We start from the raw sequence: 19,171 nt of genomic DNA on the forward strand, positions 1-19,171 counted from the left end.
GCAGGGTTTACATAACGAAACATTATATAACGAACACTGATGTATCAAATCTATAGGGAACATGAAGGGATTGTTCGTTACAGAAGAGGTTCATTGCAGAATTTACATTTAACATAACATAGCATTATCATTCCATACGTATTATTTATATTATCTATGCTGGAATAAATCTCTGTTGTTCACAAAAACAGTGATGTTCGTTAAAAGATATTCATTTTAAAACCAATGTTTCTACGTTTTGGGTTTCACGTTTCAGGTTTTGGAATGGAGGCCTTGTTTCTGCTTGGAGTCGGTTTCACCCGCGATACAGCAACGTCGATCGTATGTCTGACGCTTGCCGTGGGCTTCAGCGGCTTCGCTATATCAGGTAAGAAACTGAAGTCTGTTGACAGAATATATCATGTTCGCTATATCAGGTAACAAACTGAATGAAATATTTTGAATGTAACAACCGTGGCCGAATATATCACGTTCGCTATATCAGGTAAGAAACTGATGTCTGTTGAATGTAACAACCGTGACAGAATATGTTGAATGTAACGACCGTGACAGAATATATAAAGTACGTTATATCAGGTACGAAAGTGGAGTATGTTGAATATAAATATCGTGATAAAATATGTTGAATATAACGACCGTGACAGAATATATCACGTTCGCTATGTCAACTGAAGTGTATTGACTGTAACGACCATGATAGAATATGTTGAATGTAACGACCGTGACAGAATATATAAAGTTCGTTATATCAGGTACGAAACTGGAGTATCAAGATCGCGACAAAATATGTTGAATATAACGAATGTGACAAATTTGTTGAATATAACACGTTCGCTATATCAGATGAGAAACTGAAGTCACGATTGTAACAGAACATATCAGGTAAAAACTGAAGATTGTGGAATTTTACGACAGTGATAGCATTTCATCATGTTTACTATAGCTGTTACTAAACACTGACAGATGTTGAATGTAACAACAGTAACAGAATTTATCGTGTTCTCTATATCAGGTAGCGCATTGATTTTTCTTGAATATAAACGACATAAACAAAGGTTTAATGGGTTTTCTGCTTCAAATAAAGATTAATATGTTATGATAGTAATGATCATATTTAAAACTAATTAATTGCGTCATATCAAATGTGAATTTAAAGCGTATTTGTTTACAGTAATAATATTATGACGATGCCTTTAGCTGTTTAGTAGACAATGGTAAATACCTGCATCTTCTATAGAGTTCGGTATATGACAAACGAAAGAAAAGAGATTCGTTATAAAGACATTTTCTGGATGGTTTTGTGGGGGGATTTTTGTGTGGGGGGGGGGTTGGGGGATATTAAATATTTTAGACGAAAGATATAATGTTCTAATAGTGTTTAAGTATCAAATGTTTGTTAACATGATATAAAAATGTTTTAAAAACATCTGGTATAACAATCACTTTCTATAAAGTGCACTTTAGATATGTTTTTGCTACACAGTGCTAAAACAGGTGGGGTTTTTTTTATTCCATTTAGAATATAAAATACTTTTTTTTTAAACTGATTTATAATTACTGAGTTTGCAGTCTTAATACATAACATGGGTATTGTCGTCGTCTGTCTTCTTTTTTTTTTTTTAAAGTGCACCGTGCTCAGGAAATAATCTCGTTGAGAAATTTAATACATACTACATGGTCCATAATCTCTTCAAAATGCTCTTAAAATTCAGTTTGCGCTAATATAATTGTTTCCTTATCCACGAATTTTCATAATAAAGGATTGACATTAAACTCGTCGAAAAACGTTCTCTTTTTTAACTGGAAACAAATCCAAAGCAGTGGGAGCTTTTTTTGTTGGGGTTTTTTTTTTCTTATTTAAATAATAAATATCCTATTTCAGTCAATAAACAGTCATGTCCGTCTTCCAAATGTTACAGTTCTAACATTTAGATTCTTTTTACAACAGTCTTTTTAATCCATTTTCGATTAAACATCATCGTGGAAAAAAAACTGAAAAAAAAAACGTTTTCCTGGGACATCCAGATTCCTTAGTACATTCCTCTTTTTTTTTCAACAAATCGAAGATCACAATTTCCTTGATCAAAACTAGTTGTAATGTAATACCGCGGTATCGGATTTAAAAAAGTGTTTAATATCAATATCGTGAGCTAGGTGGTGCTGATTTAAAAAGTTTACGTGGAATGAGTAGCTTAGAAACCAGCTACAAGTGAAATTTACACGCGACTTAATCTTTTCATTCTCCTGGGCTATACTAATGATGTTTGCGGTTCTTCGCGTACATCCGTTTGCCTTCCAGCTATAAACGAGCTTAGAACAGATTTTAAAGCGCTGCTTAATAAAGTTCTTTTGAGGAGAACCAGAGAGAGATGAAAGCTTCTCAGCGGAATGAAATAACTTCCATTCCGATAAGCTGTCAACTTTCCCGACACAGATGACGTCTGGTAAAAAGTAACCAATCACAGTGTTCCAATGTTTATTCGCTCGCCTTGTTTTTCTTTTTTGAAACTTTTCATTGGCGTTCTACCAAACATTAACTTGTTATTATTGTATGTATGTATGTATGTATGTATGTATGTATGTATGTATGTATGTATGTATGTATGTATGTATGTACGTACATGTACGTACATGTACGTACGTATGTACGTACGTACGTATGTATGTATTGATGTATGAATATCTATATATTGTATGTATGTCGAGGTTGACTGTTACATACATAGATATTAACGCACTGGCGCAGGGGATAATTAAATCCTTTCTGGCCTCACAAATTGTCCCATGCCGTTCCTGAGACTCGAACCTATGGCACAGAATCGCCCGCAACTTTGCCGACTTGCCACGATACCTTTTGAGCTATTGAGGCATCCATATGTATGTATGTATGTATGTATGTATGTATGTATGTATGTATCTCTGTATGTATACTCTTCAAACAAAGTAGGGGAATCTGAAATATTAATGTTAATATCAACTATTGGACCGAACATACGTTTGAACCACAGAGATCCTAGTAAAGAATGTTCAGGTCTGTTTATCAACACACCGAAACACATTCCATAGTTTGCACGTGCATCACGCAGTTGCCCCGTACACGTGCGTGGGGTGCCATTCTCGATTTTGATAATTTCCAGAAATGTCGATTAATCACTGTGGAACATTATTTCTGTCAATCTTTTTTCATTCTGTTGATCATACAGTTGTTATTGTTTTGTTTTTAGTCATTTTTATTGTTTGAATTTGCGATGCGGCGTATGCAACTGATAAAAAAAAAACACGTCAACTTTCAAATTTCATTTCTGACCCCAATCGTCCTTCAAGATCTTTGGTGGTCATAAAACCTACTGTAATACTGAACTACCGGTTGTAATGTTTATCTAATTAATTCACTATTATCATATAACCATTCTCCACAGCTAATATACCTTACAAGTTTGGCAATTGTAAATTCTTATAATTTAGAGTTCCCCTACTTTTATTGAAGAGTATATATGAAGAGTTCAGGCGCAAAAAGCGATATAAACCATTTTCTTTCTTTTTTTAGTTAAAGCCATTATTGTATGTCAGTAAGGGCTAATCGTTGGCCGGCTGATTTTCCGCAAAACGCGATTGATCCTTATGAAATTGTATTGGGTAAATCCCGGTGGGTTTTTTGGGGTTTTTTGATCAAAATGCGATATACGCCATTTAAAAAAATCACTTTTACTGAAAATTGTTTTATTTTATTTTTTATATCGCATTTTGCGCCTAAACTCTTCATATACAGTCACACTTGTATATGTATATATATATTAAAAACATCTAAACATAAAGTGTTCACCTGATGCGCGGTCGATCTAAGATCGTTCCCCGTTGGTGGGCCCATTGGGTTATTTCTAATTTCAGTTAGTGAACCGCGACTGTTGTATCAAATACCGTGGTATATACTACCATGTCTGTGGGATGGTGCATTCAGAAGATCCTTTGCTACTAATGGAAAAAAATGTAGCGGGTTTCCGATCTAAGACTATATGTCAGAATTACCAAATGTTTGACATCCAATAGCGGATGGTTAATAAATCAAACAACTTTAAATTTCTAAACATAAATACCAGCATAAATAAGTGGAGTGGCAGTAAAAAAAATACAAATCAGGTTGTAGTAATACCACAGAATAAAGGAAGGAGGGAAATGTTTTATTTAATGACGCACTCCATAAAGTTTATTTATTTACGGTTATATGGCTTTCAGACATAATATGGTTAAGGAACACACAGATATTGAGAGAGAAAACCCGCTGTCGCCATTTCATGGGCTACTCTTTTTTATTAGCAGCAAGGGAACTTTTATATGAACCATCCTACAGACAGGATAACATATACCACAGCCTTTGATATACCATTCGTGATGCACTGGCTGGAGCGAAAAATAGCTCAATGGGCCCACCGACGGGGATCGATCTCGGACCGACCGCGCATCAAGCGAACGCTTTACCACTGGGCTATGTCCAGCCCCAAACAGAATACAGAAAAAGATACACTTAAAAACTGAAAGAGTACCCTTCCATTTTTGTAGTTTTACTCTTTAGGGAACTAACCCCCTGCCGTCCCACCCTCTAGTTATGGCCTTGAATATATAACAATAGTGTTTGTGTATTATTTACGTGAATTTTCGTTGGCATTTAAGTTATACGCACTCGTTTCCTATGAGTATGTAAATCATACCACGCAAGTCATACAATATGTCACTGCATTGGCCACCATAATGAATTTGGATCAGCGATGGATAGTAAATTTTCTCCTGAAATGTCATGGTTTAGCGTATTATTTACAATATAATGTCGTGGGTGTTGATTCAAACATGGTCTGAAAATAAAACGTTTTGTAGATAATGTCACCTGTAAAGATTTTATTTTAATACATCCACCCCCACCACCCCTCCCCCACGGTAAATAAGAGAAGTACTAGTGTGTTAAAGAATTAATGTACGTATTACGATTTTCAGTCAGGCTTCAATTTGTGAGGCTAGAAAGGATTTAATTATCCACTGCGCTAGTGCGTTAATATCTATATATGTAATAGTCAACCTCAACATAGTCATACATCTATACAAACATACGTTCACATTTAATTTGGAAACTGGGCGGGGCGTAGCCCAGTGGTAAAGTGCTCGCCGTCGGTTGGCCCATTGGGCTACTTCTCGTTCCAAACAGTGCACCACGACTGGTATATTAAAGGCCGTGGTATATGCTATCCTTTCTATGGGATGGTGCATATAAAAGATCCCTTGCTACTAATGGAAGCATGCAGCGGGTTTCCTTTCTTAGACTATATGTCAAAATAACCAAAAGTTTGACATTCAATAGGCAATGATTAATAAATCAATGTGCTCTTGTGGTGTCGTTAAGCAAAACAAACTTTAACTTTTTCACTCAGAAATTACACGTTCGTTGCGCTGGCATATAAACGCGGTGTTTCATAATATATTCTATCATAGTTTTGTCGAAATATCCATTTGATTGGTCTTATATAGGAATGTTGTTTTCAACATTCAAGCGGTTTTATCGTACCGAGTTTTTTGCTAATATTTAAAAATGTTTCAGTTTGTTTTGTTTAACGACTTCACTAGAGCACTTTGATTTATTAATTATCGGATATTGGATGTCAAACATTTGGTAATAGTAACTCGTAGACTTAGAGCAAAATCCGCAGCAAGAAATCTATTATACGCACTGGTCCAGACAAGACAGCACACACCACAACCTTTGATATACCAGTCGTGGGGCACTGGTTAGGGATGGAGGGGGGGGGGGAAACAGTCAGAGAATGGGTGCACTAGGAGGTTCGATCGTCGCTAATTTAGAATGAATTAATGAATGTTTAACGACACCCCAGCAAAAAAAAATACATCGGCTTTTGGGTGTAAATGCACCGCTAATTTAGTGCCACAAATGAAGATCGATTTTGGTACAAAAATAACGGCAATGAATGCGTATTGCAAACTATACATCTCAAATAGCTGGGTTTGATACAAATTATTTAAGGATTGTCTGTTATTTCTTTTACGTTCATCGGGCCATGAACAAAACAAAAAAATCATCCGCAAACTGTGTGAATTGGCGAAGTCGTTCTCACATAAGTTTGCGGATGATTTTTGTTGTTGTTCATACCCAGATGAACATAAAAGAAATAACAGACAATACTTATAATCAAATTTGAATCATACTTGTCAATAATAACACTAAAACTTCATACTTTATTTTGAATTATTTTTGGTCCATAAACAATAACGCTCAATAAGACAACTTGCCAATATAAAATGACGTCATCAGATATGACGTTCCCTGGCGACGTAATTTTTACGTTCATTGAGAATTGAACAAACTCTTGTTGCTACGGCGGGACCAATGGGATGACGTTATATTGCAATGAATGTAACGGAATTTAATTATAAAGTTTATAATTAAATTTCCGTTACATGCATTAGAATATAACGTCATCCCATTGGTCCCGCCGTACCAACGGGTGTTTGTTCATTCCTCGGTGAATGTAAAAATTACGTAGTCAAGGAACGTCATATCTGATGACGTCATTTTATATTGGTAATTTGTCTTACTGGGTGTTATTGTTTTAACCAAAACACATAATTCAAAATAAAATATGAACTTTTAATGTTATTATTAGTAAGTATGTTACAAATTTAATTATAAGTATTGTCTGTTATTTCTTTTACGTTCAACTGGGTATGAACAACAACAAAAAATCATCCGTAGACTTATGCGACAACGACTTCGCCTATTCACACAGTTTGATGATGATTTATATATATATATATATATATATATATATACCCCGATGAACTAAAAAGAAATAACAGACAATTCTTAAGTGAGTGACGCAGTTTGATAAATATTTTAAAGGACACGTCACAAATGATTCACTCGTGACTCAACTGTGTACAGTTCTAAAGTACACGCCACAAATAATTTAAGTTGATACACATTCTAGAGTACGCGTCATAAATGACTCAAATCGGTACATTATTCAAAGTAAACAGGTGACTCAATTTTGTAAAGTTCTAAAGTACACGCCAGAGATAATTCAACTTGATATACACTCTACAAAACTCACTGAACTCAAACTCACGTCGTGCTCAAGGGTAGACAGATATATTTTAATAATGACTGGCCAGTTTATTTTAGTATTCAGGACATAAAAAAGGAACATATTTCACAACCTATTTCGTGCTGCGGAAGAACGTCCTGTTGCTTTGGGGGTAATTACCGGTTGATTAATAAAGCACCATATTTCTACACATAAAATGTAATAATACACTATTTCCTGCAAAAACATAATGGTGTCTCGAATTAGCTTGGATGATGGAAAACCTGCTACTGACAGGGAACATCTACGACGGACGGAATGGTGAACTTATCAATCTAGCGAGTCGGGTTTATGTAACACAATTCCAGGAGCACATACAAATCGCCGGTCAATCAATTTGGGATATTCGTACATATTATTTTACTTTTGAAATATATGATGTGTTAAATAGACAGGAAGGAAGGAAGGCAATGTTTTATTTAACGACGCACTCAACACATTTTATTTACTGTTATATGGCGTCAGACATATGGTTACGGACCACACGGGTATTGATAGAGGAAACCCGCTGTCGCCACTTCATGGGCTACTCTTTTCGATTAGCAGCAAGGGATCTTTTATATGTACCATCCCACAGACAGGATAGTACATACCACGGCCTTTGTTACACCAGTTGTGGAGTAAACAGACATAACCACATGCCAGTTATTTTGTCAAGTTATTTATTGCACGAGTTTATAGTGCACAAGAATAAGTATACCACGAGACCGCGTTACGGTCGTGAGTTATAAATCTTGCGCACTATAAACTCATGCAACCCTGTCTTTCACACATCCACTGGGGAATCTCGGAGGATGTGCCCAACACAGTCGTGCTTGAACCTTCTGTGGATGTAAGTACGAGTCAAATGGTTGATTGATTGAAGTCTTGCAATAAATAACATGGCAAAAACACTGGTATGTGGTTCTGATTGAAATCTTGCAATACTAACATGGCAAAAACACTGGTGTGTGGTTCTGAATTTATTTATTTATTACATACAACCTTTCTCTATTATGATTAACAAACGTTTTATTAAATAACACAGCTTACTTCGTCTGGAAAGTTGGTTGAATTTTATGGAATTTGACGTGAGAGACCTGTCTAGGAACATGACGTCATTCCTGGCTAGGGATATGACGTCATTCGGGTGAACACATACTACGCATGCGAGATTTTGTATCGCACATGTCCAATGTTTTATTGCACAGCCAGAATTTTCTTTATTACTATAGTAAGGTTAAAGGCATACTGTCTTGGATTTAAGGACCTTATTTCTCTAAAAATGGATAATAACTAAAAATTACATTAATTGTTGGAAACCAAATCTAGCTATTGCATCACCTTAACTGAACTATGATGGAGAGAAATCCATGTCAACCCTCTCGGCAATTTTAGTTTTTGAATTATGGACCATTGCCATAATTCAATTATTTTTTACAAAATATCATTAATAAATGGAGTATAGTGGTTATGAAGATGATTGAATAAAATACATTTAGGGACAAATCAATTTATTTTTGTTCAGGTAATACTTTGTTAGACCATTAAATAGGTCAGTGGTCTGTGACAACATGCCTTTAAATGGGTATGTAGTAAACCATGTTACATTATTGTTAAAACTTTATACGTACTGTGGACAAAATATAAACTAACTCTAATTTATAACGCTTGAAATAAATATTATATACTTGTTTATATGGTTGTTACAATAATGGAAATGGAAAATACGTATAAAGCAACTCGTTTTTCACCTCTGAAAATATTTAACTTGCAAACGTGTACCCCAAAAAACTCAAACAAAAACGATTCTGTAAATATTTAACATAAGCAATTTTATTTTTAAAAATTCAACAAAAGCAATTCAATAAATATTTAACAAAAGCAATTTTATCAATATTTTTTAAAATACAATTATTTAACAAAAGTGATTTTATAAATATTTAACAAATGCACTTCCATCAATATTCAACTAAAGCTGTTCGGTATATATTTTATAACCACACATACGTCTTTAAATATTTGTTTAAAATACTGTATTCACTCTCGCTTTCATTTTCTAACTCACTGACGTTTCGATCGTATTATTACAACCAGAGAGATAATTCGTTACAAACGTACGTGTTGTTTCTCGTTTCGGGAAGTTAAAATGGACTGATGTGTGTTATAGTTACGACACTAACGCCAATTATGACAATAGACTGCGGAAGAATGATCTATGAAGTCCAAAGTAATTAGTAGAAGCTGTCTTTACGAAGTTGCGAAAAAATTCTTCTGGGGAACGGCGTTGCGGATAGCCAAAGAACACTTCTCTTGTAGTTATGTATTAAAAAGAACTGGTCGCCTTGTAGTTCTGAAGTTTTATATTATTAAAGAAAAGTGGTTACCTTGTAGTTCTGTATTGAAATGAAATGGTTACTTTGTAGTTCTGTATTGAATTGAAGTGGGTTTTTGCAGTTCTGTATTAAAATGAAGTGGTTACTGTATTGTTCTGTATTAAAATGAAGTGGTTTCGTTATAGTTCTGTATTGAAATGAAGTGGTTACTTTGTAGTTCTGTATTGAAATGAAGTGGTTACTTTGTAGTTCTGTGTTAAAAAGAAGTGGTTACCTTGTAGTTCTGTATTGAAATGAAGTGGTTACTTTGTAGTTCTGTATTGAAATGAAGTGGTTACTTTGTAGTTCTGTGTTAAAAAGAAGTGGTTACCTTGTAGTTCTGTATTGAAATGAAGTGGTTATCCTGTAGTTCTGTATTAAAGAGAAGTGGTTATATTGTAATTATGTGTTAAAACGAAGTGGTTACCTTGTAGTTCTGTGTTGGAAAGAAGTGGTTACCTTGTAGTGTTGTAGTTCTGTATTAAAGAGAAGTGGTTATATTGTAGTTTTGTGTTAAAGAGAAGTGCTTACCTTGTAGTTTTGTGTTAAAGAGAAGTAGATACGCTCTAGTTCTGTAACAAACATTATCTAAGTAATGTCTGATTTCAATTATTTGACATGGTCCTAATAGTGAAAAATACGCGATAGTGTTTTAAAAACTAGAGTCAGTCACTTTTAAACGATTTGTATGGAGAAATCCGCCCAATCTACCGCGTTTTTAAAATCGTCAAATAAAAGCCAGGTATAACGGGATCTCTCTTGTAGTCGTCTTCTTGCCCAAGCATTCGGGGCACGTCCAACGTTTTGTTCCATCGCTAACTTAGCTTAGGTCTGGCAACCACTGGCTCCGAGTTTGCCCACTGGCGAAAATCAATAAAAAGACTCAATAGTTAGAACATGAGCCCGACACGAAGTAAACAAAAAACGAAACAGTATCTGTCATTTTCAGACACTCGACTCGACATCAGCAATCAAATATGTTACAAACGTCCGACCTATTGAGAACAAAAAAAAAATCATTGGCCGATTGACCCGCGGGTTTCGTACGCATTCGCCGGAACATCGGTTTGCGCGTTGGGATAATGGACTTACAGTGGACTCAGATCGACTCCAATGCAAGGTTGCACGATTTTTGATTAACCCGCTTCTCTTGTCGTCAAATTCCATCCTCGTTCCCAGTCAGCACTAAAGTGAAAAATAACGAGGGTAACAGCTTTGCAACACAAAACAAATGTAAATGTTAACAGAGCTTTCCCCAGTGATATTTGCAGACCGCCAATCAATTTTCTAGACAAATAAAATCCACTTCCCGGACCTTCGTGTAGTTTCACTTCAAGTAATATGGCAAGTAATATTAGAGATAGTGCTGAGGGTTTTTTTTTTTGTTTTTTTTATTTATTTATTATTTGGCGAAAAGAATTCCCATACTATTATAGATATTGGTTTGAAGTTCGGAGATAATATCATAATGTACGTGCTTTCAAGCCATTAGCTTTTTTCATATTAACTAATTACGTTAAAAGAGAGTGACAGACGAATGGGAGTTTGAACAGTGCACAAATCAGTTTTATATTGTATAAATGGCGCAGTTAATATGAGGTGGGGGCGAGACGTAGCCCAGTGATAAAGCGCTCGCTTGATGCGTGGTCGGTTTGGGATCGATCCCCGTCAGTGGGCTATTTCTCGCTCCAGCCAGTGCACCACGACTGGTACATCAAAGGCCGTGGTATGTGCTATCCTATCTATGGGATGGTGCATATAAAATATCCCTTGCTGCGAACCGAAAAGAGTAGCCCATGAAGTGGCGACAGCAGGTTTCCTCCTTCAATATCTGTGTGGTTCTTAACCATATGTCCGACGCCATATAACTGTAAATAAAATGTGTTGAGTGCATCGTTAAATAAAACATTTCCTTCCTTCCTTAACTTAGGGAAAACAATTGTTGAATCGATGACCTTTGTATAGTCATCTTTACAAGTTTGTTTTGTTTAACGACACCACTAGAGCACATTGATTGATTTATTCATTATCGGCTATTGGATGTCAAACCATTGATAATTTTGACATATTATAGTCTTAAAGAGGAAACCCGCTACATTCTTCCTAATGCAGCAAGGGATCTTTTATATACACTTTCCCACAGACAGGAAAGCACATACCACGGTCTTTGACCAGTTGTGGTGCACTGGTTGGAACGAGAAAAAATATAGTATTTAATATCAAACGGGGTTTTACTAGACATACGCCCGTCTATGATGGGTCGTATTATGGAACGAGAAGATCACCGATCAGTTGAATGGATCCACTGAGGTGGTTCGATCGTGCGACACAAGCACCTCAAGCGAACACTCATCAGACTGAATTAAATCCCGCCCCTTTACGAATTGTGATGTGAAGTTCAAGTTTGTTTCGATTAACGACACCACTAGAACACCTTGATTTATTCATCATCGGCTATTGGATGTCAAACCATTGATAAGTTTGACATATTATAGTCTTAAAGAGGAAACCCGCTACATGTTGTCATTAGTAGCAATGGTTATTTTACATGCACCATTCTACAGACAGGATAGCACATACCACAGCCTTTGATATACCAGTTGTCGTGCACTGGTTGGGACTAGAAATAGCTCAATAGGCCCACCGACGGGGGTCGACCCCAGTCTCAAAACCTGCCGATGTGCACTGGCTGGAACGAGAAACAGCCCAATGGGCCCACCGGCGAGGATTGATCCTAGAACGACCGCGCATCAGGCGAGCGCTTTACCACTGCAGTACGACGTCCTGTCACAAAATTGAGGTATATTCAGAGGCAGATACAGAATGGGGCGGGTGTAACTTTAAAAACCGGCGACTATGTTACCCCAGAGTTAACTAACATACAATACCTACATGACAGTTTTGATACACTAATAAAAAAATATATATATTAACTGTATATTAATTATATTCATCCATTAAATTCTGAATTTACAGGTGTTTCGAAGATCAAGAGAAGGACCCCCCCCCCCCCCCCCCCCCCCCCACACACACACACACCTCCCAGCACCCTGTCCTTGGATCCGCGCATGACATTTAAAATACTTGTTCTTTCTTGTCTGGAATTCGAATTTTGTCAAAATAACTTCCCCTTAGCTGTAATTTTTAGCACTAGAGGAACAATTTGACTTAACCGGAGATTCTCCTGTGACTTGACATTTGTAGAGTGTAAAGAAATTCGTTCCTAAGCACTTATAGAGACGTCTAATCGTTTTAGAATACCAAGATAACGTGAAGGAGATCATTCAATAGAATCTCACACAGCAGTCTATTTTTAAATCTCTTCGTTGTTTTTGTGTTGTTTTATTTTTTGGTTTATTAATATTATAAGACTATTCTTTCTCACATTCCAAGCATTAAAGTTGTAAATGTTTTCCAGTCTCAGCCAGTCCCACTCGACTGGTATATCAAAAACCGTGGTATGTGCTGTCCTGTCTGTGTGGAAGTACATAACTGGGGAAAATGTAACAGTTTTCCTCTGATGGCTACGTGTCAGAATTACCAAATCTTTTACATCCATTAGCCGATGATTAATTAAAAAATGTGTTCTAGTTGTGTCGTTCAGCAAAAGCAAATTTTTAATATTCTTTTGGGGTGTGTGTTCGAATTTGATTTATCAATATATTTTCAAAGAAGTCTTTTATTTTTATATTACACAAAAACAAGTTAAATATATTTCATATAGTACAAACAATTGTAAATTAAAAAAAAAATGTAAAAAATTGTATACAGCATACAATTGTGCGGTAATGATTCGAGGCTCCCAACCTTGACATTGCTCTTGTTTCTGGAAACAATAAATTTTAAAAATAATAATAATAATAATAATAATAATAATAATAATAATAATAATAATAATAATAATTAATAAATAAAAATAATAATAAAATTTCAATATTCTGTTTTGGGCCTTATGTTTTGTAGTAAAAAAGATTAATAATTTACTTCCATTTTTATGACAATCGATAATTTTTCCATTCATCTTCTCCTGCTTCTCTAATTTCATTCATTTTCACTTTAATTTCCTGCTTAATGTCCTGGACACACGTCTCAGCTATGGCGGCCGTCTGTCCACGACAGTAGGTTAATGGTTAGTTGTTAGTGGGTGGGAGCCGGTACCGGGATGCGAACCCAATGCTTACCACCTTTAAAGCCGATGATGTAAACTGCATACATTATTATTATTATTTAACATATCTATCTCTCAGCAGTATTTAATGTACATGCATTTGTTAAAACTATATTTCACACAAAAAGTAATTAATAATTTCTGTCAGATACACGAAATAAAAGTAAAACATCATTGGCAACTCAATAGGCCTATTTCGTTTACTTCTGATACTGATTTTATCCGCGGGCGTTTGATCAAAGATGTCATGTTTCTTGGTTGTTTTGGGGTTTTTTTTTTACTTAATATCATGTATGTGCTCTCTGTCTCTCTCTCTCTCTCTCTCTCTCTCTCTCTCTCTCTCTCTCTCTCTCTCTCTCTCTCTCTCTCTCTCTCCGTCTATCTCCCTATCGCTTTCTCTCTCTCTGTCTCTCTCTACCTCCCTTCGTCTGTGTCTGTCTCTCCCTGTCTGTCTCTGTCTCTGTCTCTGTCTATTTCTCTCTCTCTCTCTCTCTCTCTCTCTCTCTCTCTCTCTCTCTCTCTCTCTCTCTCTCTCTCTCTCCGTCTATCTCCCTATCGCTTTCTCTCTCTCTGTCTCTCTCTACCTCCCTTCGTCTGTGTCTGTCTCTCCCTGTCTGTCTCTGTCTCTATCTTTCTCTCTCTCTCTCTCTCTCTCTCTCTCTCTCTCTCTCTCTCTCTCTCTCTCTCGCTCTATCTCTGTATGTATGTTTGTGCGTGTGTGTGTGTCTCCCCCACCTCTCTCTCTCTCTCTCTCTCTCTCTCTCTCTCTCTCTCTCTCTCTCTCTCTCTCTCTCTCTCTCTCTCTCTCTCTCTCTCTCTCTCCCTCCCTCCCTCCCTCTCTCTCATTATTCATCGTTAAGTTTATTAGTCCCCTACCGGTCCAACCGGAGGGGACTATATATTTCATCTCCATCCGCCTGTCTGTTTGTCTTTCTTTCTGTCTGTCTGTCTGTCTGTCTGTCTGTCTCACATATAGTTTTCCGGATTTTTGTTCTTTCTTCTGTCTCTCAGTTTCTCCCTCATTCTCTATCTTCTCCTTCTATTTTCACCACGGTCTTTCACACTTTTTCTCTTTCATTCTCCCTCGTTCTTTATACAACCCGACCACCAAATCAATCAACGACCATGTTGAGAGACTAACGACGTGCACATACAAATAAAATATATATGAAGCCTGTAATTAAATACAGGATAGAAAAATAATTAATCTTGCGCTTTATTCCTTTCCAGTCAAACACAGTTAATTATTGAAGGCTTTTTCTGAGCCATAAAATGGGCTTTAAGGGTTACATTTATCTCAGTTCGATCCTTCTTGTTACGACGACGGACCTCCCTAACCAAATAACACGATAAAACGATATCCCATTTTATGCGTCACAATGTTTTAATTGTGCCTACTCAGGCCTACATTCCCAGTTAATTTGCGCTTGGCCGACAAGTCATTCAGCACTTTTTTATCGCACATCGCCATGCAATCCCTCTCCATTGAGACGCGGTGAAGACTCATCAATTCCAACACGGCGAAAAGCATTCGCGGCATCAAAACCATGATGAGAAGATACTGCTTCCGCCCCAACAGGCGCAGATTCACAGTTACCTCCCCTTTTCCGTTTGTTATTAAACCGGGCACTTTTCCAATTTCGGACCTTTTGTTGCCCGCCGTAGCGCCGGTTTCCGACCGTCACTCAGGCAGAAAGTTGATGTGCCAAGATTACGGATAATGGCTGGGCAATTCACTTCTATTTGTCACTTTATGGAACACGCATCTGGGGTGTTTGGACGGAGGGGAAATTGGATACATGTTAACACGTTAACACACTAACTTGGGTGTAATAAAATTGAGCCCGGGAGCATGATGCGACATCCATTGCTGTCAGCGGGCACTGTTATTGTGTGTTTAGACTTCACCATCGGTTCTTATTGATGTCCTCCGTTTATCATCCCTGACAATATCATATGAAGCATTGAAGAACATTCCGATTTATCAGTGGTGCATTGGTTCTATTACTCGTGTTTCTTGGGGTGTTTTTTTTTGTAGTTTTTTTTTTTTTTTTTTTTGGGGGGGTGTGTAAAATCACTGGCTTATCTTCCAAATGGCAGGTATTAGAATTCTAGAGGCAGAAGTAAATTAATAAATGAATAATTGTCCATCATTTTAAAATAGACTTCTTTGGCATTAAGCACTTTTTTCTCTCCACTTCCTTTTTTTATGTTATTTGTTTTCGCGTTTGACAGTTGATGCTAGTTCTTGAAAGTGCTTAAAATTTCTCATTGGATTTGTCATGCGTGAAAAGCCTTCATGGAGGATCTTGTATGTCTTCGGACCATTTTTTTTTCTCCTCCATTTTTGAACTGGGTCGTAGGCTGGTGTTGTTTTTTTGTTTATTTGTTGGTGTTTTTTGGAGGGTTTTTTGTCTTTTGTTTGTGTTTGGGGGTTTTGTTTTGATTTGGGTTTTTTGTTTGTTTTTTGTTGGGGTTATTGTTTGTTTTCGGGGGGGGGGGGGTGTTGTTGTTTTTTGTTGAGAGGGTGGTTTGGTTTTTTATTTTAAAATGCAGAAAAAAAGAAGTCTATCTTATCTAGAATTATCGACTGTTGTCTAGGTACACCATGTTGGTTGCTGTTGTTGTTGTTGCTAAATTATTATTAGCAGTAGTAGATATAAAATGTGACAGCACATACCATTGACTTTGATATACGAGGGGCGAGACGTAACCCAGTTGTAAAGCGCTCGCTTCATGCGAGGTCGGTTTGGGATCGATCCCCGTCGCTGGACCCATTGGGCTATTTCTCGTTTCAGCCAGTGCACCACGACTGGTATATCAAAGGCGGTGGTATGTGTTATCCTGTCTGTGGGAAAGTGCATATAAAAGACCACTTTGCTGCATTAGGGAAAACTTGTCATGGGCAGAACTCTCTGGCGAAGATAGAGGTTGTGCCCACGACAGGCGTGCTTGAACAGTTCTATGATGGAAGCAAGCCAAACTTTACCCACACCCACCACATTAGGGAAAATGTAGCGGGCTTCCTCTGATGACTACTTGTCATAATTTTCATGTGTTTGACATCCAATAGCCGATGATTAATTAATCAATGTGCTCCAGTGGTGTCGTTAAACAAAACATTTTCCCTTTTTTAATACCACACATGAGGGTTTTAGTTGCAGTTATTCTTTCGTGTTAGCACGACTGGTATATCAAAGGCCGTGGTATGTGCTATCCTGTCTGTGGGGTGGTGCGTATAAACGATCCCTTGCTATTAATGGAAAAAAATGTAGCAGTTTCCTCTCTATGAATATATGTCAAAATTACCAAATGTTTGACATCCAATAACCGATGATTAATAAATCAATGTGCTCTAGTGGTGTCGTTAAACAAAACAAACTTTCTTTCCTGTTAGTGTTGGTGTGGTTCTTTTGTTTTCTTTCCTTCAGTATCTATTTAATTAATATACTATTACAGTGAAACCTCTCAAAACCGGACCCTCTGTAAACGGGAATTCCCTCAAAACCGAACCTCTGTAAACGGGAATTCCCTCAAAACCGAACCTCTGTAAACGGGAATTCCCTCAAAACCGAACCTCTGTAAACGGGAATTCCCTCAAAACCGAACCTCTGTAAACGGGAATTCCCTCAAAACTGTACGTTTTCCATGATCCATTTTTAAATATCTGTACAGAAGAGAACCTCTCTAAACCGGATACCTCATAAACCGGACTTTTTACTTGGACCTGATGGTGTTCGGTTTAGAGGAGTTTCACTGTGCTAAATAAGGTGGAAATTTCACAGAATAAAGCTACGAAAAATCGATGGTTTTCATCATTACTGAATACACGGACATTAATATGTGTCCAGGGAAACAAAAAACGAGACAATTTCCTTTGTTTAAATTTCTAGTCATGTCAGTCATTAATTTCTTGAACTATATAATATACAGAATAAAGTCGAGTATCCGTTGACTTCTACCTTCCTAGCGGAAATATTAGGGATAAAATAATGATATTCGGTTTATTCAAAATTGAGATTGAATTGAATTTTGGTCATTGGAGTCATATTGGTTTCAGTCCAAGAGAATAAGTCTCTTTTATTTGTTTAACTTTGGGTGGGTTTTATTCCTATTGTTTTGTTTGTTTGTTTGTTTGTTGTTTTGTTGCTTGGTTACGTATGTACAATGTTTAACCTATTAAACGAGGTCCCCAACCTTGGCATTACTATATTTGTTTTCTCGGGTCCATAAACTTTATATAAACAATAATAATAAATTTAATACAATAGATCGCTTCGTGGAACGGGGCCCTCAACTGGAAAGAATTCAAGGTGCGGAGTGATGCCAAAGGAGACGGGATTATTTCGAGCTTCATAGACTTAAGTTTACACACGATGTCCATGAATAAGATATGGACACGCCAAGCTATTCCTCAAATAGCCGGGTCGCATTGTTAAGACTTGTCTTAATGAGGAACTAAATAATTCATATTTAATTAATGATGGAACTGGGAATGTCAATCAGGTGTTATACACGGCGTAGCTTGTTTACAAACGATTGCATCCGTTTAATCACTGACTGAAAAAACACTTTTTTTATAAAACATAAAAACACAACATGCATGACGGTTAAAAAAAAGGGAAAAGAAAAGGAAAAGAAATATTTATATAATTTCTAAGAAAAAATACCTATAACAGCAGTCAGACTTTGTAGCTGATAATTAAAAATACTATATATATTATTTACGAATTATTCATGAATACTGAATGGAAAGTTTGTTTTAGGTCAGTGTCAGTCTCTTTATACTAACTCCAAATCAAAATTGTGTTTTTTATCAAGTGTTATTTCGGAAGAGCACACGCAAACAGGGCCAATAATAATTAAAAAAAAAAAAAAAAATTCAAACTGAAAGGTCATGATTTCATAGAGATTCGTCCTTCCATGCTATGTTAATCAATCATGTGCGATATCTAAGGGAATCAACAAATAGTTTTCTGTTGCGTTTTTCTGTTGTAATATTCAACAGAAGAAGGAAGGAAGGAAATGTTTTATTTAACGACGCACTCAACACATTTTATTTACGGTTATATGGCGTCGGACATATGGTTAAGGATCACACAGACATTGAGAGAGGAAACCCGCTGTCGCCACTTCATGGGCTTATCTTTTTTGATTAGCATCAAGGGATCTTTTATATGCACCATCCCACAGACAGGATAGTACATATTACGGCAGTTGTGGAGCACTGGCTGGAACGAGAAATAGCCTAATGGAGCCGCCGACGGGGGTGAATCCTAAACCGACCGCGCACCAAGCGAGCGCTTTACCATTGGGTTACGTTCCGCCACTAAAATTCAATAATGAGTTGTAACTACTGAGCATATTTTCAGTCATATTTCCTATCCTATACTATGGTATTTGATAGATTAATTTTCTCGTTCCAACCAGTGCACCACAACTGGACAAAGGTTCGTTCGTGTCTGTGGAAAAATGCATATAAAAAGATCCTTTACAGCATTAGG

General features: G+C 36.7%; 1 protein-coding gene across 1 annotated transcript in view; it reads left to right on the plus strand.

Annotated features, from left to right (window-relative positions):
• LOC121381479 (vesicular glutamate transporter 3-like) overlaps positions 1-19,171 on the plus strand; it is a 164,530-nt gene that overhangs the window by 125,982 nt on the left and 19,377 nt on the right. Inside the window, exon 10 of the mRNA XM_041510797.1 lies at positions 257-367. Within this exon, the coding sequence (XP_041366731.1) occupies positions 257-367 (111 nt within the window). The remainder of the gene's footprint in view (positions 1-256; positions 368-19,171) is intronic.

The sequence above is a fragment of the Gigantopelta aegis genome, chromosome 9 (genome assembly GCF_016097555.1).
Source record: "Gigantopelta aegis isolate Gae_Host chromosome 9, Gae_host_genome, whole genome shotgun sequence".
NCBI classification, from domain to species: Eukaryota; Metazoa; Mollusca; class Gastropoda; order Neomphalida; family Peltospiridae; genus Gigantopelta; species Gigantopelta aegis.